Source organism: Microcaecilia unicolor, chromosome 3 (assembly GCF_901765095.1).
Source record: "Microcaecilia unicolor chromosome 3, aMicUni1.1, whole genome shotgun sequence".
In the NCBI taxonomy this organism is placed as follows: Eukaryota; Metazoa; Chordata; class Amphibia; order Gymnophiona; family Siphonopidae; genus Microcaecilia; species Microcaecilia unicolor.
The window spans coordinates 208676886-208701818 of NC_044033.1; the positions used below are offsets into that span (position 1 = coordinate 208676886).

Sequence of the window (24933 nt, forward strand, 5' to 3'; positions counted from 1 at the left end):
TGGAATAGCACTGGTGCTGTGGGACAGGAATGAGGTGCTTTGGGAGAGCTGTGTATGAAAGTCTCAGTACTGAAATAGCAGAGGTGTTGTGGGGCAGGAATGAGGTGCATTGGCAGAGCTGTGTATGGATATCTACTGGCATAGCAGAGGTGCTGTGGGGCAGGAATGAGGTGCATTGGCACAGCACTGTGTCTCTGAGGGAGGGGTGCATCTCTACTGGAATAGCACTGGTGCTGTGGGACAGGAATGAGGTGCTTTGGGAGAGCTGTGTAAGAAAGTCTCAGTACTGGAAGAGCAGAGGTGTTGTGGGGCAGGAATGAGGTACATTGGCAGAGCTGTGTATGGAAGTCTTAGTACTGGAATAGCAGTGGTGCTGTGGGGCAAGAATGAGGTGCTTTTGCAAAGCTGTGTATGGATATCTACTGGCATAGCACAGGTGCTCTGGGGCAGGAATGAGGTGCATTGGCACAGCACTGTGTCTCTGAGGGAGGGGTGCATCTCTACTGGAATAGCACTGGTGCTGTGGGACAGGAATGAGGTGCTTTGGGAGAGCTGTGTAAGAAAGTCTCAGTACTGGAAGAGCAGAGGTGTTGTGGGGCAGGAATGAGGTACATTGGCAGAGCTGTGTATGGAAGTCTTAGTACTGGAATAGCAGTGGTGCTGTGGGGCAAGAATGAGGTGCTTTTGCAAAGCTGTGTATGGATGTCTACTGGCATAGCACAGGTGCTCTGGGGCAGGAATGAGGTGCATTGGCACAGCACTGTGTCTCTGAGGGAGGGGTGCATCTCTACTGGAATAGCAGTGGTGCTGTGGGACAGGAATGAGGTGCTTTGGGAGAGCTGTGTATGAAAGTCTCAGTACTGGAAGAGCAGAGGTGTTGTGGGGCAGGAATGAGGTGCATTGGCAGAGCTGTGTATGGAAGTCTTAGTACTGGAATAGCAGTGGTGCTGTGGGGCAAGAATGAGGTGCTTTTGCAAAGCTGTGTATGGATGTCTACTGGCATAGCACAGGTGCTCTGGGGCAGGAATGAGGTGCATTGGCACAGCACTGTGTCTCTGAGGGAGGGGTGCATCTCTACTGGAATAGCACTGGTGCTGTGGGACAGGAATGAGGTGCTTTGGGAGAGCTGTGTATGAAAGTCTCAGTACTGGAATAGCAGTGGTGCTGTGGGGCAAGAATGAGGTGCTTTTGCAAAGCTGTGTATGGATGTCTACTGGCATAGCAGAGGTGCTGTGGGGCAGGAATGAGGTGCATTGGCACAGCACTGTGTCTCTGAGGGAGGGGTGCATCTCTACTGGAATAGCAGTGGTGCTGTGGGACAGGAATGAGGTGCTTTGGGAGAGCTGTGTATGAAAGTCTCAGTACTGGAAGAGCAGAGGTGTTGTGGGGCAGGAATGAGGTGCATTGGCAGAGCTGCGTATGGAAGTCTTAGTACTGGAATAGCAATGGTGCTGTGGGGCAAGAATGAGGTGCTTTTAGAAAGCTGTGTATGGATGTCTACTGACATAGCAGAGGTGCTGTGGGGCAGGAATGAGGTGCATTGGCACAGCAGTGTGTGTCTCTGAGGGAAGGGTGCATATCAGTACTGGTGTAGCATGTATTGTTGCAGGGCAGGAATGAAGTATATAGAGCTGTGTGTGAGGATCTGTAGTGGAATGGTAGGGGGTGCTGCTAGGTAGGAGTGAGGTGCATTGACAAAGTTGTGTGAGTTGGGGGAGGGAGTCAGCACTGGAGTAGCAAGAGGTGCTGTAGGGAAAAGTGTGTGTTGAGGAGGGTCTTGGTTCTGAGATAGCAGAGGGTGTTGCAGGTCAAGAGGAAAGTACATTGGCGGAGCTGTGTGTGAGCTCTCAGAATAGCAGGGGGTGCAACAGCCAGGAGTGAGATGCCTAGGCCGGTGGGGGTCTAAATGCCAGCATAGCAGGGGGTTCTGCAGGGCAGGAGTGAGGTATCTTGACAAAGCTGTGTTGGGAGGTTCTCAGCTTTGGAATATCAGGGGGTCCTGCAGGGCAGGAGAAAGGTGCATTAGGAGAGCTGTGTATGCTGTGTGTGTGTGGGGGGGGGGGGGGGGGGGTCTCATTCTGCCTCGCCTCACCCTATGCTTGGAATAAACTTCCTGAGCCCTTACACCAAGCCCCCTCCCTACCCATCTTCAAATCTTTGCTCAAAGCCCACCTCTTCAGTGTTGCTTTCGGCACCTAACCTTTATACCTTTCAGGAAATCTAGACTGCCCCAATTTGACTGACTGTACATTTGTCCTTTAGTTTGTAAGCTCCTTTGAGCAGGGACTGTCCTTCTATGTTAAACTAGCCGTTAAGCCCGTAAAAACGGGCGAGTATTGCAGCCCTCCTTTCTCCCCTGGCCTCACCCCTTCCACCGATCCTCCCCCCCTCCCCCCATGTCCAGCAACCCTCCTCTGTGCCCTGCTCTCACCCCAAGTCCAGCAACCATGGCCCCTCCCCCCATGTCCAGCTACCCTCATCACCACCGCTCCCTTCCCCCTCCATGCCGGGCCCCCTGCACTGACCTGACAGCGCCTCTCACCTCCGTGTGAAAGCACTACAGGCAGCAGCAGATCGCTCTGCTGCTGCCTGCAGCGCTTCCACACAGCGCTGCGTAACCCTAGTAGCGCTTTAGAAATGTCAAGTAGTAGTAGTAGTAATTCTGGAACAGCAGGGGATGCCACAGGGCATAACATGAGTGGAGGAGTGGCCTAGTGGTTAGGGTGGTGGACTTTGGTCCTGGGGAACTGAGTTCGATTCCCACCTCAGGCAGCTCCTTGTGACTCTGGGCAAGTCACTTAACCCTCCATTGCCCCATGTAAGCTGCATTGAGCCTGCCATGAGTGGGAAAGCGCAGGGTACAAATGTAACAAAAAAAAAAACCATAGTAAGTGGCAGCAGATAAAGACCTGAGGTATGTATGAGAAGGAGGTTCTGCAAGGCAGGACTGAGGTGCACTGGCAGAGCTGAGTGCTGGTCCTGGTTGGGGACATGGTCTGTACTGGCGTAAATGTTTGATGTAGCTTAAATGTTGATACACTGCCCTTCAGAGTCAGTAAGAAACTCACTTGCCCTCCACCAGTTACTATGAACCGAGGCTTATTTCCCTATTTACTTTTCCAGGCCTGGGCTCTGTGTGTCTGATGTCAGCTGCCTGTGGATCCGGTGTGGGAGGAGGATAGACTGGTTTTATAATCAGGAGCTTGGGCTGCTGGCTTTCCCTTCCCAGTATTCCCTGAACAGTAACGCCAGAGGTTTTGGCTCATTCCAGTAGCCAGGGGGCAGCCTTCAGAACTCCAGTTCTTTAAGAGAGAAGTCATGCATGCTGGCTTCCTGATGAGAGCCAGAAAAAGAAGCAGGACAGAAACTGCATAGTGAAGGAGTGAGAGGACAGGCTCCCTGATAAAATCTGTGAGGGGATACTATCTATGGTGGTTCCCTGATGAGAGCCGAATGAGAATGACCTAGAGAAACACATTTATAGCTGAGCAGGAGACAAAGAGTACGAGAAATGCACTATTGCCATGCAGCAGAACCAGAGAGCGAACACCTTTGCCCATATAAGTGCTTAGTGTTTTCTTATTGAGCTGGCTGTGCTGGTTTCTAATGATCACTTCACTGTGCTTCCTCATCCTCTTCTCCCCTGCAGGACTCTGATTGTAGCAGACTCTCAGGCTATGGGTTTGTTTGTTTTTTTAATTCCCTCCCATGTTCAGTCCTTGTTTTCTGTTAGCTGGGTCCCACCTCCTATACAGGTAGAAAAAAGAAGAAAATAAGATGATAATCCACTTTAAAGATAATAATACAAACAAAAAAAAAAACTACCAGTGCAATCACATTACTACATTCTTAACAGGGAGCCTCACTGCCTGGGAGGTAGGGTGAGAGGGGGAAAGGGTTAAGGGTAGTATGGATAATGGAAGAAGCTGCCCGAATACCATTCCTCACTCCCCGGTGTCACCCCCAGGCCTTGTCCTACCCCATCTCGGGAAGGACCAAAAAAAATCATGGCTGCCCTCTGTGTCAAGCCTGTTTAGGACTGTCTGTGTCAATCTGTGGGTGTGTCTTTTCAGGTAGGTCTGTCCCTCTCTCCTCTTTTACCTGAGCACCCTCCCACATACACACCTGTAGACAGACTATACCATTCCCTCTCACCTGCAGGGACCATCTTATAGACAACAGTTTAAAATACCTCACCTCCAGCCCCCAGGATCACTCTGTAACCCTCACCTGCACCATCTACCTAGTGGATGAGAACAGGGATACAGAGCCTGGCATCGGGAGGCACAGAAGGCAGGAACTACTACCCCTATACCCCTTCCAGGGTAACTTTCCCTGGGCTAGCACTGGGGGAGGAGACAGGTGAGTCTGGAGGGCGGAGTCCTGCCTGCGAACCTGGCTGCCTACACCCTGTCAGTCTGCTCAAAACTTTCTACAGCTGGATTCTCTGGGCCCGGTTAAAGATCTCAAAACCTGCAACACAAAGTTCTTCCTGAGAAGGGGACACTGCAGAGAAAGATCTGAAAGAAAATACTGATCGTGCAGAGAGGTGAGACAAATTCCTTTTACCCCTTTTCTGCAGCTCTTCTTGAGATGGGACACGGGATGGGGAAAGTTGGGGTTCTCTGTCACCCCCTTAACACAGGCTCTGCATCATCTCTGGTACGTTATGGCACAGGGGAGGGACAGGGCTCCATGCTGTCTGCAGAGGTATGACAGTCGGAGGGAGGGGGGGTCTGTGCCATCCACAGAGGTAGTATAGGATATGGATTGAGTTGGAGGTGGGGCAGGGGGAGTCTGTGCCATCTTTGGAGATACCACAGGGTAGAAGAGAACAGCTGTCCTTGCATGGAGGGGGAGGGGAGAGACCAGAGAGCCAGGGGCAGAGGGAAGGTACATTCTTCAAGTGCAGGAGAGCCAGCTGTCAGCCTTGAGGGCAAAGTATAATCCAGAGAGAGAAACAGAGAATTAAAAAGACAGAGGAATAATAGAGAATGAGACAGAGAACAAGGAACAGGGGAATACAGAGAGAAGAGACAAGACTGACACAGAGAGAGAACCAGGGGAGGTACAGAGAGAGAGAGAGAGAGAACAAGGAACAGAGGAACACAGACAGATGGAAAGATAAAGAGAGAACCAGAGGGAGGTACAGTGTGTGTTAAAGAGGACAAGGAACAGAGGAATACAAAGAGTAGAGTGACAGACACACAGAGAGATTGAATAAGGGAGAAGGAAAGAGATAACTCAGAGAGGGACAGACAAGGAACAGTGAAACACAGAAAAAAGGAGACAGAACCTGAGGAAGGTACAGAGAGGAAAACAGGGAAAGAAGACAGAGAACTCTAGAAAGAGAGAAAACCAGAGGGAGATGTGTACAGAGAGAGAGAGAGAGAAAGGTCTGTTGTGCTCTGAGCTGAAGAAGGGAATGTGTTGTTCCAGAAAGCTCAAGAAATTTATCAAGTTAGTCCAATATAAATGTAATTATCTACCTCTACTATTATCCTTTGTAAGCCACGTTGAACGAAGCATGTTTGGAAAATGGGGGATATAAAAGCTGCTATAATAATAACAACAAGAGACATCACCTTTATGTTTTTCTGTTTGAACTTGTGAAGCTCTTTTCCTGTGCATTCCAGTGACTCATTACAGCAACCTCCGGACTTTATCCACAGATAGAGAGTGAGTGAGGGAGACAGACAGAAACACAGATATAGACGGACAGAAAGCTATGTACCAGACTTCACAGCCAAATCATAAAACAGTCCAGAGGAAAATAGAAGGAGGGCAGAGTAAGTGAATATTTCTCAAAGGGAGGCAGGGCTGGCTTCAGCATTAGGCAAACCAGGCAGTCACTTTGGGTCAGTGCCAGATTTAGACATAAGCTAAACAAGCTGCAGCTTAGGAGCCTCGCAATCCGCAGGGCTCACAAAATTTCAGAATTAAGTACATAAGTATTGCCATAGTGGGACAGACCGAAGGTCCATCAAGCTCAGCATCCTGTTTCCAACAGTGGCCAATCCAGGTTACAAGATCCCAAAACAGTACAATACATTTAATGCTGCTTATCTCAGAAATAAGCAGTGGATTTTCCCCAAATCCATTTTAATAATGGTCTATGGACTTTTCCTTTACAAAGCCATCCAAACCTTTTTTAAACCCCCATTAAGCTAACCACTTGTACTACATTCTCTGGCAATGAATTCCAGAGTTAAATTACACATTGAAGAAATATTTTCTCCTATTAGTTTTGAATGTACTACTTAGTAGCTTCATTGCATGCTCCCTAGTCCTAGTATTTTTGAAACAGTAAACAATCGATTCACGTCTACCCGTTCCACTCCACTCATTATTTTATAGACCTCTATCATATCTCCCCTCAGCCGCCTTTTCTTCAAGCTGAAGAGCCCTAGACGCTTCAGCCTTTCCTCATAGGGAAGTCATCCCATCCCCTTTATCATTTTCGTCGCCCTTCTCTGTACCTTTTCTAATTCCACTATATTTTTTGGAGTTTTAGAATTTTATGTGACTTTTATGTGCAGTTGAAACAACAAAATTCACTTTAAACACCTTGCTATTAAATAATCAAAAGGCATATATATGTTTTCAATTTTTTCCTAGCCACCCTAGTGCCTCACTCCGGCACTGCCTTGGGGGCAAAGAGCAGCTTCAGTCAAAACAGAACAATGGATGCAACTCAAAAAAACACTTCACGCCTACTTTTACTTGAATGAAGGGTGGGCAGTTTTCCCAAATAGTCCCATTACTTTTGGTAAACTACTTTGTTATCTGTCTTTAGAATATATAACAATACATAAGTACATAAGTAGTGCCACACTGGGAAAGACCAAAGGTCCATCAAGCCCAGCATCCTGTTTCCAAAGGTGGTCAATCCAGGTCACAAATACTTGGCAAGTACAAAACATTCTATACTCAAACACCTGAAACCATTCTTCCCAAGGGAAATATTTCCTAACCTGGTACAGCCAATGATACTAAGCCACGCAAACTACTGTAATGGAATCTATGCGGGATGCAAGGATCAAATCATAAAGAAACTTCAGACCGCCCAAAACACAGCAGCCAGGCTTATATTTGGAAAAATGTGTTTTGACAGCGCCAAATCACTCCGAGAAAAACTGCATTGGTTACCAATCAAAGAACGTATCACTTTCAAAATCTGCACGACAGGTCATAAAATTATCTACGGCGACGCACCGGGATACATGACAGAGCACATCGACCTACCAACCAGAAACACCACAAAATCTACACGATCATACCTAAACCTCCACTACCCAAGCAGCAAAGGACTCAAATAGAAATCCACCTATGCATCCAGCTTTTCCTACTTAAGCGCACAACTATGGAACGCACTGCCAAAAGCAGTAAAAACTACGCTCGACCACCTAAATTTCCAGAAAGCACTAAAGACAGACCTGTTCAGAAGAGCATACTCCAACGACCCAGCATAAAATACCTGAACACTTGTGACACAATATAACCAAAGACCGTAACGGACATTTTCTGACTCTTCCTGTCCTCTCCCTCTCTAAGTTTTCCCCAATTACCTACCATACGTGTACCTCATTCTACCACAATATCACTTTGTATTCATTCATACCTGTATTTGTTCAGACCATGTATTCATTCATACCATGTATATGTTCAGACCGGAATTGGCTAATGCCGTTAACGGTAAAATGTAAGACACGTTGAGCCTGCAAAAAGATGGGGAAATGTGGGATACAAATGTAACAAATAATAATACTGCTTATCCCAGAAACAGTGGATTTTCCCCAAGTATATTTAATAATGGTCTATGGACTTTTCCTTTAGGGAACCGTCCAAACCTTTTTTTTTTTTTAACTCCGCTAAGCTAACCGCCTTTACCACATTTCTTCACACGTTGAGTGAAGAAACATTTTCTCTGATTTGTTTTAAATTTACTACATTGTAGCTTCATCGCATGCCCCCTAGTCCTAGTATTTTTGAGAAAGCGTAAACAGACACTTAACGTCTACCCGTTCAACTCCACTCATTATTTTATAAACCTCTATCGTTTCTCCTCTCAGCCGCCTTTTCTCCAAGCTGAAGAGCCCTATCTGCTTTAGCCTTTCCTCACAGGGAAGTCGTCCCATCCCCTTTATCATTTTCGTTGCCCTTCTCTGCACCTTTTGTAATTCCACTATATCTTTTTTGAGATGTGGCGACCAGAATTGAACACAATATTTGAGGTGTGGTCGCACCATGGAGCGATACAAAGGCATTATAACATCCTCATTTTTGTTTTCCATTCCTTTCCTAATAATACCTAACATTCTATTTGTTTTCTTAGCCGCAGCAGCACACTGAGCAGAAAGTTTCAACCTATGATCAATGATGACACCTAGATCCCTTTACTGATACCCAGTTCTGCATTTTATAGGACTGCTGTTGTGGGATAATCATGATTGCTGAGTTTTGTTAACACAATAATTGAAGGAAGATACCCAATACCCTTCACCAGCCCTGAAGGGAGGGCACTTTTATATGGATTTTATGGTAGTTAATGTTCATGGTTATTAAAGGGGCCATTTTACTAAGCCACGTTAAATGTCTTTGTGTGCCCAACACACGCCGAAATGGAGTTACCGCCCGGCTACCACGTGGCACTTCCTTCTTCCTCCCCTTAATCTTTACACATCACTAATTGTATGTGATATCCTGGAATGACAGCATCATAACCAAACTATGTAAGCCACATTGAGCCTGCAAATAGGTGGGAAAATGTGGGATACAAATGCAATAAATAACAAATAATAATAAATAATTTTTGGCACGTGGCCGAAAAATCATTTTTATTTTTGGACACGTACTGGACACGTGCCAAGTGGCATTTGACACGCGTAGGTCGTTACCACGTGAGACTTTGCTGCTAGGTCAACAGCTGGCGGTAAGGTCGCAGACCCCAAAATGGATGCGTGGCAATTTTGATCTTGACGCACGTCCATTTTCAGCAAAAATTTTTAAAAGGCCTTTGTTTTTTTTTTTACAGGCGTACTGAAAAATGGATCAGCGCGCACCCAAAACCTGCGCCTACACTACCGCAAGCCATTTTTCAGCGCACCTTAGTAAAAGGGCCCCAAAATTTGTTGAATCACTTTTTTAAGTCAAAGCGATTTACATTAAATTCAAAATTAAAAAAAAAAAGCAAATAAAGGAACTCCATAAAATAATTGAACAAGATGACAAGCAAATAACACAAAACCTCTTCACTTCTGCACTTGGATCCTGGGTGCTCCTCAATTCACTGAATGCCCTAGTTAGGTCATCAGATTAGCCTTAAAAGTTTTTATTGTTTATAATTTATTTTATTGTATTTGTGACATATCCCAAATTATCCCAAATAAGATTGAGTTCAATGTGGCTTACTTTAACAGATGTCTTTCACTTCACTGGTCCTATGTTGTACAAGTATGTGTTGCTCAGAGACCAGTGTTTTTTCGTTCTCTGTTAAGCTACAATGACTGCTTGCTTGTGAATACTTTGCTTGGTTTAGCTTTGAAAGTTGTCTTTGGGCACTGGAAGTCTCTGAATCAAGCCACACATCAGGACTGGTGGAATTTAGTATTTCAGACTTATCAATATGAAACGTTCCTAGGTAACAAAGTCATGTCGATATATATCTATTATAAGGAGAAGTGGTCTTTGTTACTGACCTACTTTAGAGATGCATGTTGAGAAGCTTTTCATTCTGTCCCCCCCCCCTTTTTTTTACCCTTCCCCTCCACGCTTTTTGAAATTTGTTTACTGTTGTATTGCCTTGTTCTCTGTAATACTGTTTTAAAACAATAAAAATACTAATAATAAAAAAAAAAAGTGGCTTACAATAAACAGTGTAGGATACATAACAAAGAATAATGCATAAGAAAGTAATTTGTTGTAAGAATCCAATTTCACAATACAGTATCATAAACATGTCGTGGACAGGATGCTGGGCTCGATGGACCCTTGGTCTTTTCCCAGTGTGGCATTACTTAAGTACTTATAATATACATTTAGAAACTCTTATGAATGAGAAATTGTACACGAAGCAAAGAGAAAGTTAATGGTAAATAGAATAATAACCAATTCAGGTAATAATTAATTGTTTGAGATATGGTCGTTCTTTGTGAGGGTTTGTTTGAATAGGAACGATTTGAGGATTTTGCAGAATCTAGTATATTCCTGTATATTTCTTATTTTGGGTGGTAAGGAGTTCCACCATTTGCTTCCTAGGTAAGTGAAGTCTGCAGCGTGGACAGTTTTGTAGATCACTTTTTTGCAATTTGGGAGGTGTAGTCTGAGATAGTTTCTTGCCTCATATTTAGTGTTTCTTTGAGGTAAGTTTATTATTGGTACCATATAGTCTGGAGCTGTGCCATTTAGGATTTGAAAGGTAAAGGTACATAATTTGAAGGTGATTTATTTATTTACTATTCTGTCACTTATTGTGTAGCAAGTCAGAATGGTTTACAAGACAAAATTGTACAATAACACACACACACACTAATTTAAACTAGGAATTCCAATGAGTGATACGAAACTTCCATACCAAACATAGCAGCATAAACATTCAGCTCTCATAACAGTCATACATAATTAAAGATGAATCAGCTTTAAGATCAACGGGCCCTTGAGTGCACAAGAACAGAAAGCATTTAAACTAAAAATAATTTTCTCACCAGTTGATCAGATAGAGGGCCTTTCAACCACTGTCAACCCCCTGCCCCCCTCCCCCCATGGCATTTGCAGACAGCCTAACAGTGGCGTAGCCATGGGTGGGCCCAAGCCCATCCAGTAGCAGCACACCTATGATGTGGCTGACAGGGATTCCCAAGCCCTACCAGCCAAGAGCTCCCAACAACTGTCCCTCCTGCATACCTTGTAAATAGCAAATCTTCGCCTGCAGCAAGCAGCGACTGATACGTTCTGCTCGCACTGGCCCCACACCCTTCCCTCTGACATATTCCCGCCTATGTGGAAACAGGAAGTTGCATCAGAGGGAAGGCTGTGGGGCCAATATGAACAGTGTGTATTAGTCGCTGCCGGTGAAAATCTGCTATTTAAAAGGTATGCAGGAGAGCGGGGATGTTTGAGAGACCATATGGCATTCAGGCGAGCGAAGGAGAGACCAAATCATCTGTGGGATGGGGCGGGGTTCTGCCCACCCATCTTGTGCCTAGGCCCACCCAAAAATTGGGTGTCTGGCTACGCCCCTGTTGCAGCATTCTTTCTTGGCCCATCGCTGGCAGCACTGCAAATCACACAGGCAGCTCCGCTCCCCTTTGCCGCGTCCATCCGGCCCTCTCTGATGCACTTCCTGTTTACGTAGGGCCAGATGGACACAGAAGAGGGGAGCGGAGCTGCCTGTGTGATTGCAGCGTTGCCAGCGACGGGCCAAAAAAAGAATGCTACAGGGACCGAGGCAGCGGCGGTGAGAAGCAGAATTTGAGGCAGGCAACGCTCCCGGACGGCCGGACCCGGAGCCACGGGAGAAAAGGCAGCGAGAGATGGGTTGGGGCTAGTTAGGGCGGGCCTTGAGCAAAAGTGGCTGGGCCTAGGCCCGCCCGTGGCTACTCCCCTGTGCTGCAGGGACCGAGGCAGTGGCGGGGAGGAGCAGAATTTGAGGCAGGCAACGCTCCCGGACAGCCGGACCCGGAACCACGGGAGAAAAGGCAGCGAAAATGTTGGATTGGGGCAGGATGAATTGGAGGAACGCAGAAGTGCTGGACTTTGGGGGGGGGGATAGTGCTGCCGGACGTGGGAGGAAGGGGATTGGAGGGAAGGGAGAGAGCTGCTGGATGTGGGAGGAAGAGGAGGCGGGGACTGGATGGAAGGGAGAGAGTTGCTGGAGGTGGGAGGAAAAGGAGGAGGGGATCTGGATGGAAGCCTCTGGCCAGGGGAGGGAGAGGAGGAAGGGGCTGGAGAGAAAGGAGAGAACTGCTGGACAATGGAGGAAGAGGAAGAAGGGACTGGAGGGAAAGGAGAGAGCTGCTGGACATGGGAAGAAGAGGAGGAGGGGGACTGGATGGAAGGGAGAGATCTGGTTGACTTCAGAGGAAGAGAGGGCTGCAGGGAAGGAAGACAGCTGCTGGACTGGGAGAAATAGGAGGAGGAGATTGGAAGGAAGGGAGAGCTGCTGGAGGAAGAGGAGGAGGGGATCTGGATGGAAGGGAGAGAACTGCTGGATGTGGGAGCAAGAGGGGGCTGGAGGGAAGGGAGAGCTGCTGGACGTGGGAGGAAGAGGGAGAGGAGAACTGGAGGGAAGGGAGAGAACTGCTGGTACAGCACAAGGAGGGAGGGAAGGGAAATAAAGATACTAGACCAAGGAGATGAAGGAAAAGGGAACAAATACTAAACCTACAGTGTGAGGGAGGAAGGGAGGGCAGGGTGGGTGGGCAGGCAGGGAATCAAGGAACCAAACCAGATGCTGGAAAGAGGAGGGAGTGAGAGGGAGAGAAGCTGGATGGGGTAGGGTCAGAGAGGTTAGAGATATAATGGCACTGGGGACAAAGAGAGGGGAGAAGCTGGACAGAGAAATATAGGGACACAGAGTAAGGGAGATACTAAACATGAAGGAAGATAGAGGTACAGAGATGGAAGAAGATGGATAGTGGACATGGAGAGAGAGTAGAAATATCAAATGAGCCTGGGACCAACATGACTTGGAAAAATAAAATGAGCAGACAAAAGGTAGAAAGAAGAATTTCATTTTTTTTATTTTGTGATTAGAATATGTCAGATTTGAAATGTACATCCTGTTAGACATGGCTGGGGCCCAAGGCAGAAATTTGGGAGGGAACACAAAAGCTTACTAACAGGCTGCACCTTCTTCAGCTTCCAGCTGGCCTGGGATTCTGTCTGGCTAGGGTGCCAAACGCAGTTGCCCTAGTTGTACCTCCCCTAACACTGTCTCTTGCATGTGATTTTGCACAGTATAGGAGAAAATGTCTCTCTTTGTATTTCTCTGTGCTGTGCTAAATGCAAGGTCTGGCCTCTTGGGATTTTGATATAATTTGTTTATGGTTTGTGGTCACTGATTCTGTATTTGGCATTTGTGTTCTGTGTGTGTGACCAAAGTATTCTGTGAGCACCAATTTTCTATGTCGTATTCTATAGTACTTTGGCTTGTTCAGTTTTCTTGATGTATTGATATTTTAGAGCCCCACTGTAATATTTAGGGCATATTTAAGGGAAGCATATGTGTGTTGGCAGACTGTGGCTCAGTGGAGGATGAAGAGTGCATCCTCTTATATTTCCCCTAGCTCTCAATGTGGCCTGCAGCCACTGAGGCCAGCACTGCTACTGCTATTGAAGTTATTGGGAGTGGGGTAGGTGTGCGATAAGAATATGGGCGTGGGCAGGGCATATCAGGTGGCAGGTGTTTCTCTAGTGCCCATCCATCCAACCTGTTGGCCCACCCAAAAATTGCGTTCTGGCTACGCCACTGGTTTTAGGGCACGTGGCAGAGAGGCATGTCTGTGTCTCCCTGTGTTTGAGGGTGCGTCTGTGTTGGAGCTGGGAACTGGGTGTGTCACTTGAGGAAGGCATTTAGTGCACGTGGAAAAGGTGCTTTGTGTACGTGTTTGTCTGTCTATTTGCTGCTCTGTGTGTGGAAGTTTCTTTTGTGACTCCATGTGTGTGTGTGTGTATTGAAGCTAAGGTTATGTCATAGAGGATTCGGTATCTGATGGCCATGTCCCTCCACCCTAATCACCAGTTTTTATTTTATCCTGGAAGCAACAAGATCCCTGGCACAAAGCCTCTTCCACTGCAGCAAATAGCATTAGGGAGTCGGGGAATTGCTGTGCTGCTCATCATCAGAAATCTGGGCCAGGGTGAATCCCACATGAGAGGGATGAGCAGAAATGGGCCAAGCAAAGTGTAAAAAAAAATATATCTTTGAATGAGAGGAGTAAGACCAAAAGATGTATTTTGAGGAATGTTGAAAGAAGACGAATTAAGGGGTTTCTTTCTCAAAATATATTTTCCTTTTTTTGTTTCCCCACTCCAGCCTTGTTCCCCTGGCATCCTCCCTCCAGAAGACAATTGGGCCCACTACAATGAACGAGGTTTGCCGTGTCTGCGCCGTCCGCCTACGTGGCAACCAGCGGCGTTGGATTTTCAGCCAAGGAGGGCGTGCCAGCCTGCGTTTGCTGCTCTCCTATGCCCTAGGGCAGGAGGTGGCACGGGACGGACATGGCGAGTTCCTCTGTGGCAAATGCGTACACGTGCTAGAGAGAGTGTACCGCTTTGATACGGTTATCTCCCGGGTGCAGGCACTCTCCATCGAACGGCTTCAGCGTCTGCTGACTGAGAAGGACCGTCTAGCCAGCTGGGTACGCCAGGAACATTCCCGCCGCCATCCGATGCCAGTCAGGGCAGGCTACAGTGGGCAGGACATCACGGTGGATATTGCAGAGCTGCCTCATGTGCGCTATAACGCCCTGCTTCAGGAGGACATGGCGCTGTCGGAGTACGAGAGCTGGTCGGAACAAAGCGGCGGTCAGTGTCAAGATCGGGAATGCCGTGGCAAGGATTGCTTTGGTTGTTCAGCCTTCCGGGTGGACGATGCAGACTTTGAGGCTGTGTGTGGCATTCCCCGGCGGCTGCGGGGGCTCCGGACAGGGGCGCTCTCGCAGCTGTCTCGGAGCAAGTCCCGCAGCATGCCCCTGGATGGCTTGCTGAGCCCCGTCTCACCGCGCCTTGGCTCTCTGGGTGGTGGGAGTTGCCGCGGTCCTGGCTCGTTCTCCTTCTCTTCCATGTCCATCTCCAACCTGTCGCTCAACACTGTCCCCGACTCGGAAGGGGACCCCTTTGAGGACCTGCCGATCTCTCCCCGGGTGTTGGCCGAGGCCCTGACGTGCGTGAAGGGCATTGAGTATCGGCCAGTAAGGACCCCACCCCGCTGCAAGATCCCGGTACGGAGCCCAAACGTCAGGAGTCCGCGTTCGCCTAGATCACCCCTCTGGCAGCTGGAGCTCAGGCGAGGGGAGCGCAGCCACAGCGGGGACTTCCAGATTGGAGGAGAGAGCCAGGGTCATATCCACAACAATGACTTCAGTACCACAAGAGGTGGACAGAGCGATGATGCCCTTCTGCTGCTGCTGAATGAGTTCCCTGATGAGTACCTGACGCTCAGCCCTCAAGTGAGTTGCTGAGGGTGTAACAGTACGTGTGATCTCTCTGGGCCCTTCACTGCTAGCTTTCTCTCTGTCTTGATGACTACCTCTGATGTTATATGGCTTTCATCCTTCCACTGTCTCTCTGTGGCTCTCACCCTCACTTTCTGTCTCTTTGTGGCTTTCATCCTCTCTCCCTCGTCTCTCTTTCACCCTTTCTTCTTCTGATGTTCCGTGGCTGTCCCCTCATTCTGTCTCTCTGTGGCCCTCACTACCTATGTCTGTGGCTTTCATTCTCTTTCCCCTTCCCGTGTCTCTCTGAACCCCTCTCTCTCTCTGTGTGACCGTTTCCTTCCATCTCTTTATATAGCCCTCGCCCTCTCTCCCTTCCTCTGTCTCTCTGTGGCTTTTATCCTCTCTCTCTCTCTCTCTCTCTCCCCCTCTGTCTCTCTGTGGCTTTCATCCTCTCTCCCTTCCCATCGGTTCTCACTCTCTCTCTCTCCTTTGCGCCTTTTTGCTCTGGAAGCTCCAGAAACTGCAGAAATTCCAGAGGCTTCAACAGGCATTTGAACAGCTGAAAGGAGAGCTGGAGGAGGCCCGAGCCGAGCTTCGGACCCTGAAGGAGGCTGCGCCAAAGAGCAGGCGTGCGAGAGAGGTAAGGTGGTGAGAAATAGGGGGACAAAGTAAATAGAGTCTTCCTCCTCCCCTCCCCCAGCCACTCAAGTTTCATCTCAGACCTTCATTCCTTTGGGAGACCTGGGTCCCGCTCCCAGTTCTGGCTCCTGGGCTTTGCACTGCAGGGTCCTCATGGGTCTCACACCTGGCCACATCAGGTTTGCGGATAGCCTCTCTGTGGGATGTCTGGCCACAGGCTCCTTATGGTTTGATGGTGGAGATGAAAACGGTAATGGAATTCAAACATGCGTGGGATAATCACAAAGAAATCCTGTTTAGAAGGAATGAATCCACGGAATTTTAGTGGAGATTGGGTGGCTACGCCGGTAATTGGGAAGCAAAACCGGTGCTGGGCAGACTTCTACGGTCTACGCCCTGATCATGACTGAATAGATATGGATGGGCTGGAGTGTAAATTTAAGGGGCTTCGACAACGTTAGCTTCAGAACTTTTATTACAAGAACAGTGCTGGGCAGACTTCTACAGTCTGTGCCCTGAAAATGGCAAGGACAAATCAAACTGGGGTGTACATATACAGTATCACATACCATGTAAAATGAGTTTATCTCATTGGGCAGACTAGATGGACCGTACAGGTCTTTATCTGCCATCATTTACTATGTTACTCTTTGGGGTTCTACATGGAATGTTGCTACTAATTGGGATTCTGGAATCTTGTAACTCTTTAGGATTCCAGAATCTTCAGAACTTTTAGTGCAAGAATAGTGCTGGGCAGACTTCTACGGTCCCTTCAGAACTATAAGTACAAGAATAGTGCTGGGCAGACTTCTACGGTCTGTGCCCTGAGAATGGCAAGGACAAATCAAACTCGGGTATAAAGTATCACATACCATGTAAAATGAGTTTATCTTGTTGGGCAGACTGGATGGACCGTACAGGTCTTTATCTGCCGTCACTTACTATGTTATATGTTACTATGTCACCTGTTCCAGGGCTCCTGAGGGGAGCCCGATTGCACAGAGGAAGTGGTGTCTGTCTCCAGCCCTGACTGGTGAGTAGGTGGTTAGGATGGGCAGACTAGGATAGGCGGTATAGTCTTTCAGCCATCTTGTAATGTTTCTATGTGAGACCGTTCTTGGTTCCCCTCACTGTCCTGTGTTCTCATCACCTCCCCATTCCCCCTTGCACCCCAGGAAACGGAAGAAACGCCAGAGCCAAGTTTGCTGGAGAGAAACGGAGCAAACAGCACCCAGCAGCGCGATCAGCTCATCCGATGTCTGACTGAGAGCTTACACAGGAAAGAGGAGATACTACAGGTATGTGTATGAAACCATGTGTCTGAGTGGCCAGAGGGAGGCCTTCCAGGTATGTGAGTTGAATCCCATTGCATGTCTCTGATTTCACAAGGAGGAGGTCTTACAGGTGTGTGAGTAGAATCACACGTGTCCGACAGTGCAAGGAGGAGGTTCTACAGGTGTGCAAAAGGAATCACATGTGTCTGATGGTGCAAGGAGGAGGTTCTACAGGTGTGCAAAATGAATCATGTGTGTCTGATGGTGCAAAGAGGAGGTTCTTCAGGTGTGTAAGTGAAATCACGTGTGTCTGGTGCAAGGAGGAAGTCTTACAGATGTGTGAGTGGAATCACGGGTGTCTGATGGTGCAAGGAGGAGGTCTTGCAGGTGTGTGAGTGGGATCACGTGTGCCTGACATAGGAAAAAGGGGGAGGGGTCCCTTAGGATTCTTTGCTAAATAAATATGCCCATTTCACAAAGATGAGCAGGTGCTTGCAAGCACATCTTGTTTTCAAATAGTCACAAATTTTGATTCCACAGGCATGAATGATGATTTGTAAAGGAAACTTTTCTGTAATTATAGCTTGCCACTCATATCCATCTGATTACACAGTCTGCCTATATCAACATTAGAACATGCTGAGTCAGGAGCCGGTATCCTCACTGCAGGTGCTGTACAGCATCAGGTCTTAAAAGAAGAGTTTTTTTGGTGTTTAGATCTGAAAACTTTATTCCCAAAAGAGTGCAAAGCTAGTCTCATTCCAACTAGCTTCTGCCACTTAGCAGCACATGAAAGGTGGGCATGATTTTGCCGTTATTTACAAGAACCTACTGGAGAATAATTTCTGTCATTCTGTCATTCATACAAGCTAAGGTGGGGGAGGGGCATTCCATAAGCGAGCGCCCCCTTTTAGCGCCTGATGGCGTGTGGCGAGAGCCTGTTCTAGAACAGAACCTGGGTGTCAAACTTCCATTCTAGAATACTAGCCTGGTAATGGCCCACCTTAACCCACAGATTGCACCAGCCATCGACTGGCATAAGTGCAGGTCAAGAGTCAGGGATCTGATATACCGCCTTTCTGTGGTGCAACCAAACCAGTTTAAATTTACTATATACAGGTGCCTACATGCGGCAGGGAAGTGTGTAAATTGCAGTGCTCGTGTTTCTTATTTACGTTTGATTTACCACGTATCATGACGCATTTACGCGGTTTATGTTTTTATTTTCAATAATTTTTATTGATGAAATATACAAAACATATAAAGCACCATTCATAACATTATTCTGATAATTCCGCAAACCACAGTGCTTATTACTAGAAAACAATTTTTCCATCACCATTTATCCCCCTTTTATGTATTGTAAACCCTTTCCCACCCCCCTATCTCCTTTCCAAATCGAACAGCATTATATATAGCACTTATATGTAACTTCCAAACAATAAAGTTCGTTATTAACTATGTATTATGTACATGCACCTGTATAAGCTACACTCGAATGTAGAGAGCTTTGTTTCTTATAGCTCTCCACCTTTCATATCAAAACGCCTTTGTCCCAAAAAACAATCCCTCCCCCCCTCCCTTCCCCGTTCCTTGAAATATAGATGCAGTTGACCACGGCACTTTCTCGTTCACTCTGCTTCAGATGCTTCCCGCCTCCCTTGTCTATATGTCAGCTTCTGAAGAATGTGGCGGCGGACAGCAGGATGCATCGTGTTCCAATATTTCCTCCATGTTTGCTTAAACACATTAGGGTCTTTTACATGGTTAGTTACTGAAACTACTCCACAGAGCTCCTGGTGCATTAGCTCAGTCATCTTTGTCCTCCATAATTCTCTCGTAGGGGGCTGCTCTTCTCTCCATTTAAGGAGGATCACTTGTTTTCCAACTAATGTTACTCTTTGTAAAAATCCCATCATGCCCGATGGCATATGTTGCCCCAACTGAAATATATCAAACAACAACAAGGGTCCCGCCGACAGTTTTCGTTTCCAGTACTGCCCCGATTCTGTTATTATTTGTATCCAGAATTTCTGGATATCTGGGCATTTCCAAAATAAATGGCCCAGGGTCGCTTCTGCCATTCTGCATTTAGGGCACGTCCCAGTGCCAAAACCTGCTTTTTGCGCCCTACTTGGTGCTATATAGGTGCGCAGGGCAAACTTGTACTGCTGTTCCCACTGTCGTATAAAAATGGATCTCTTTAAAATTGCCCTCAAGAAGTCCTGAAGATCTTCTACCGTTAACTCGGTTCCCAGATCTCGGGACCAACTTGTCGCAAGTTTGCAGTAATCTATATCTGGTGTGGTGTCTTGAAGATTGCGATGATGAAAGCGCAGGGGCACTATATTTTGTGATCCCAGTGTTAATGCTGTTGAGAGCACATCTTGCACGTCCTCGCTTAAGTTGAATGCTCCCAGCGCCTGAGCATAATGTTGTACTTGTGCATACCCAAAAAAGTCTGTATCCACAATGCCGTATTCTCTCTTCAAATCCTCCATGGATTTAAGCTGCCCCTCTTCGTCTACCAGCTGATATAGATATAAAATTCCCAGCTGTCTCCAGCGCACAAATACTTTATCTGTTGTTCCCGCTGGAAAGTCCGGGTTCAACCTCAGGGAGACAAATGGTGTCGCTGCTGCCGAAAAATCATGTCTCTTACACAGCCATCTCCACATTGCTCTAGCTGAACGCACAAACCAGTTCATGGGGGTTTTGATTCCCACCCCGTGTTTGGTGGTGTGCAGCTGGCAGCTCAGGTGTACTCCAGGTGTCAAGGAAGCCTCCAACTGCGTGTTCGTGAAGTGTTGACTACCTACCAGCCAATCCCTTACATGTCGCATAGTGCAAGAAATAGTGAGGTATCTAATACTCAGTAGACTCATTCCCCCATGTGTTTTAGGCTTATATAGTACTTCTAATAGCAACCTGGGTCTTTTGTTGTTCCACAAAAACTTCCTCAACATGACCTTCAACTCCCTCTCCTCCCTTCCCCTCAGATGCAGTGGCAATACCTGGAACTTATATAACCATTTCGGGGCTATGAGCATGTTAAAGAGAGCTATGCGTCCCGACAGGGAAAGCGGACAAGCGCTCCACATTCCCAGTAGGCGTCCAGTCTCCGCTAACAGGGGTCTCACATTTATCTTATACAGTGTGGATAATTTAACCGGAATTTCTACCCCTAAATATTTCAATCTCCCCTCTGCCCACTGGAAAGGGAATGGCCCTACCCAACTTTGTTGTGCTTCCTCTGTCATCCCCATTGCCATTGATTTTGACAGGTTCAAGCGGAATCCTGACAGATCTCCATAACACTGTACCTCCTTCAACAAGTTCCGTATGGAGTCCCGTGGGTTGTCTACCATCAGCATTAGATCATCTGCATATGCTAAGAGCTTAAGTACTTCTTCTCCTACCTCCACACCTTTGATCCCAGGGTTTTGCCTTATATTACATAAAAGGGGTTCTAACACCAACAGAAAAAGCAATGGGGATAGTGGGCATCCCTGTCGTGTCCCTCTTCTTATCAGAAATTCATCCGTTCTTACCCCATTAACTATCAGTCGAGCTCTCGGATCTGTATAAAGCGCCCCCAATACTCCCGCAAACCAACCCTGCACTCCAATCCAACGCAATGTTCCTTGTAGGAAAGGCCATGTTACCCTGTCAAAGGCACGCTCTGCATCCAAACTGATCGCTATACCTTTGGGTGCCCTTTCTGGAGCTTCCACTACTGCTGCTATAAGTTTCCTCACATTAATAACCGAGTGACGGCCCCGGACAAAGCCAACCTGTTCCCCTTTAATCAAGGAGGGTATTACCTGGGCCAAGCGCTCAGCCATAACTCGGGTCAGAATTTTAATGTCGACGTTTATTAAAGATATGGGTCTGTACGCTGCTGGATCATCTAAACTTCGTCCAGGCTTCGGTATTAAACTAATCAGCGCTTCATTAGCGTATCTAGGTAATTTCCCCTCTTTCATCACTGTTTCATAGAAACTCATAAGGGGGCCCACGATCTGCCGTTTCAGGGATTTATAAAATTCACCCGAGAAACCGTCGGGACCCGGAGCTGAATACAGTTTTAATGCCTGTATAGCCTTCAGTACCTCTTTGGCCCCCAAAGGAGACTCTAAAGTATTCAGTTGTTCTCCTGTCAGTTGGGGCATATTCGACCACTGTAGATACTTTCTTATTTTTCCCCCTATTTTATCCTGTGCCTCTGCTCCCATTTCTTCCGCCGCATACAGACGGGCAAAATGCTTATGAAAAATGTCTGCTATCCCTTCCGGATTCGATATGAGTGTACCTGAGGGAGTCCTTATTTGTGTAATAACCTGCGGCCTGCGGACACCCTTTATCAGGCGCGCCAGCATACCACCCGGTCTGTCTCCATAGCGGCGGAGATTGTATCTGTGTGTGGTCATTGCCTTATGATATCTTTCCTGTAGTAAACTATTTAACTCCACCCTCGCTGCAATCAAGGAGTCTAAATTAGCCCTGGTGTGTGTCTCTGCATGTTTCTTCCTAGCTATTTTGACCTTTCCTTCCAGTTCTACTATCCTTTGTGCAATCATTCGAGTTCTCCTGGAGACATATGCAATTATCTCTCCACGCATCACTGCCTTAGCAGTGGACCAAAACAGTGTTGGGGCACTAAGATGTTGTTCATTATTTTTTAAGAATTCTTCCCATCTTTTGGCCAAGAATTCTGTAAACTCTGTGGAGGAGTGTAAATACGATGGGAATCTCCAGCCTCCCAAACCACGATAATACGGCCGGGGTTCAATATCTACCCAAATTATAGCATGATCCGAGAGCTCCTCTGGGCCCACTTCCGCACCTACAATTCGATTAAACACTCCAGATGTCACTAATATGTAGTCAATCCTAGACTGGGTTCCGTGGGCCCTCGAAGTGTGCGTGTAATCCCGCTCTTCTTCATGCAGCAATCTCCAAGGGTCCACCAAACCCAGTCCGTCACATAATGTATCAAGCACCCCAGACCCAGAAGTCCCCCCATCCCGTTGATTCCTCGATCTATCTAGTATGGGATCCAACACCTGATTCATGTCTCCAGCCATTATTATGGGATCTGCCCCCTGTTTCTGGCACTGCGCAAAAAGCTCTGCAAAAAATTTTCTCCCGCCAGTTTGAGGGGCATATACTGCTACTAGTAAATATGATTGCCCTTGAAGATTAAGACGGACCCCTACGTATCTTCCCTCATTATCTGCAAATAGTAGCTTGGCCTGTACCATGGCATTTTTATGGATTAGTATTGCTACTCCGCCTCGTCTACCCACTGCTGGGGAGCCAAAAACCTCTCCTACCCACTGTCGTTTTAATTTCTGAAGCTCACCCATGGACAGTCGGGTCTCTTGAATACAAGCTATGTCCACCCGATGCCGTTTAAGTGCACTAAGAATTTTTGCTCGCTTTACTGGGGATGTTATCCCGCACACATTCCACGAGATCACCCGTGTAACGCCACTCAGTCGTTTACTCATTACCTACTTTCTCCTTATAAAAAGGTACCAGCCTGTACGCTTTCCTTGTCCCTAGGGGACCCAGCCTCCCCCCAGGGATCCGTGTTATGTCTGCCATCTGCCAATTCCTCATCCCCTGCTGTTTCATCACCTGCACCCTTATCAAATGCCTCTGTATCCCAATTGCCAACCGCACTCTATATGTCTTATTTCCTCTATGTGTCCCTCTCTCCCCCTTCCCCCCTCCCCCCCTGCCGCCTAACCCTTTCCCCCCCGTTTCTTTTAATTCCCCATGTCCCTTACCCATGATATCTTATGGGCTAGTGGGGTTCCCCGCCTCCTCCATCCCCAACTCCCTTGTGTGTTAATTACACTGCGTGTTGTTGGAATTCATTGTCTATATTCCTTATGTAGTCTTATCATACCCATAGCGTGTGTGTACCTCAGGAGACCTGATCTTCCTTGACATTTTTCAAACTTCCTCTTCTGGCGAGCCGGTCTTACCCATATGTATTAGTTCTTGAACATGTTTTTGTGCCTCTTTGAAATTATCATACGATTTCCATCTTCCTTCTGTCTTCACCTTTAAAATGGCTGGGTATATCAACATAAAAGGCACTTGTGCTTCGTGCAGCTGCTGGCAGAGTGGCGTATAACGTCGGCGCTTCTCCTGTAGGGCCATTGAATAGTCCTGATAAATACGTATCTGATGCCCATCATATCTCAGTTCATTCCTTTTGAGGCGCGCTCCTCTTAATATTTCGTCCTTATGTACATAGTTATGTATTTTTATTATCACTGTTCGCGGGGCCATTTTCCCGTCTTGCTTTCTGCCGATTCGATGGGCCCGTTCCAGACACAGTTTCCCTGCGTGATCCGACAAGGCAAATTCTTCTGCCAGCCACTTCTCTAAAACTATAGGCAATACCTTGTCGGTCACCGTCTCGGGAAGCCCTACGATCCGAAGGTTGCCACGTCGTGATCGATTTTCAAGATTGTCTACTTTCGCTTGTAAATGCTCAATCTCCGTCGCCATCTTTTGCAGCTTCTGTGTTACTGGGCCTGCCGTGTCTTCCACTTCCGACACCCGATGTTCAAGTTCTCCCAGCCTCTGCACCGTCTCCACTGCTTGCGCTTCCAGGTTTGATATTTTTGAGCAAAGTTTATCTAATTTTTGATCCAATGTTGTGCTCACCACTTCTATCAATTGTCGTATTTGCTCCTCTGTGAAGGAGCCGCCTCCATGCGCCGTCTGGCCATCTTCCGCGCTGCTTGACGCCTTTGGTTTTTCTTTTTCTTTTTTCCCGGTTCTACTCGCCATCGATGCTTTTGGTGTACTCAGAAATCTTTCCATAAGATTTCCCTCTTACTTGAAGATGCGTTTTAGGTATGTTTCCAACGTTTTAAAGCGGCATTAGGAGTCGGGGCCTAGGAGGACGCGGGACCACGTCTTCCTCTCTCTAGAGCATCACGTGACCCTCCGGTTTATGTTTTTATTAAATGCAATTCTTTAAAAAATGATATAAAAAGTAGTCTCAAGTTCACAGATCCAGTTGCTGCCGCCAGTCTGTACCCTAAATTCCTATAAAATCTTTAATTATTAAAAATATGCCCTTAAAGCAGATTTTAACTTTTGATTGTAATTGTAGATAGAGTGGTAGGTTGTTCTGTAATGTCAGTCTAATTTATTTATTTATTACATTTATACCCAACCTTTTCCCACAGGTTGCAGGCTCAAAGTGGCTTAGAAGAGACTGGAAAGGCTAACCTCAAAGCAGTGAAATATTTAAACAGATAAATAGAGGGGAGATAAAGAAAAAAAAAAAGAGGGGCGATAAAGGAGTAAATGACAGTAAATGTTAAATAAGAACATAAGAGTAGTCATACTGGGTCAGACCAATGGTCCATCTAGCCCAGTATCCTGTTTTCCAAACAGTGGCCAAGCCAGGTCCAAGTACTTGGCAGGAACCCAAACTGTGGCAACATTCCATGTAGAACCTGAATCCTAAAGAGTGACAAGATTCCATGCAGAATCTCAAAGAGTAGCAACATTCCATGCTACAAATCCCAGGGCAAGCAGTTGCTTTCCATGTCTGTATCAGTAGCTAACTATGGACTTTTCCTCCAGGAATTTGTCCAAACCTTTTTAAAACCCAGATACACTAACCGCTGTTACCACCTTCTCTGGCAAAGAGTTCCAAAGCTTTACTATTCGTTGAGTGAAAATATATTTCCTTCTGTTTGTTTCAAAATTATCTCCATGTAACTTCCTTGAGTGTTCCCTAGTCTTTGTACTTTTGGAACGAGTACAAAATCGATTTACTTCTACTCGTTCTACACCACTCAGGATTTTGTAGACCTCAATCATAT

At 46.9% G+C, this 24933-nt stretch overlaps 1 protein-coding gene across 4 annotated transcripts in view; it reads left to right on the forward strand.

Annotated features, from left to right (window-relative positions):
- Nucleotides 1–4352: 4352 nt before the first annotated feature.
- Nucleotides 4353–24933, forward strand: part of LOC115466203 (hyaluronan-mediated motility receptor-like) — a 52514-nt gene continuing 31933 nt past the window's right edge. For 3 of the 4 annotated variants that reach the window (XR_003941514.1, XR_003941513.1, XM_030197306.1), the window contains exons 1-4: nt 4353–4549; nt 14036–15170; nt 15670–15798; nt 16973–17095. Coding sequence is in view for 2 of the 4 variants with exons in the window: in XM_030197306.1 (XP_030053166.1) it covers nt 14085–15170; nt 15670–15798; nt 16973–17095 (1338 nt within the window). In the remaining 2 variants the exon portion in view is untranslated. The remainder of the gene's footprint in view (nt 4550–14035; nt 15171–15669; nt 15799–16972; nt 17096–24933) is intronic. The other variant, XM_030197308.1, reaches the window with a different exon arrangement.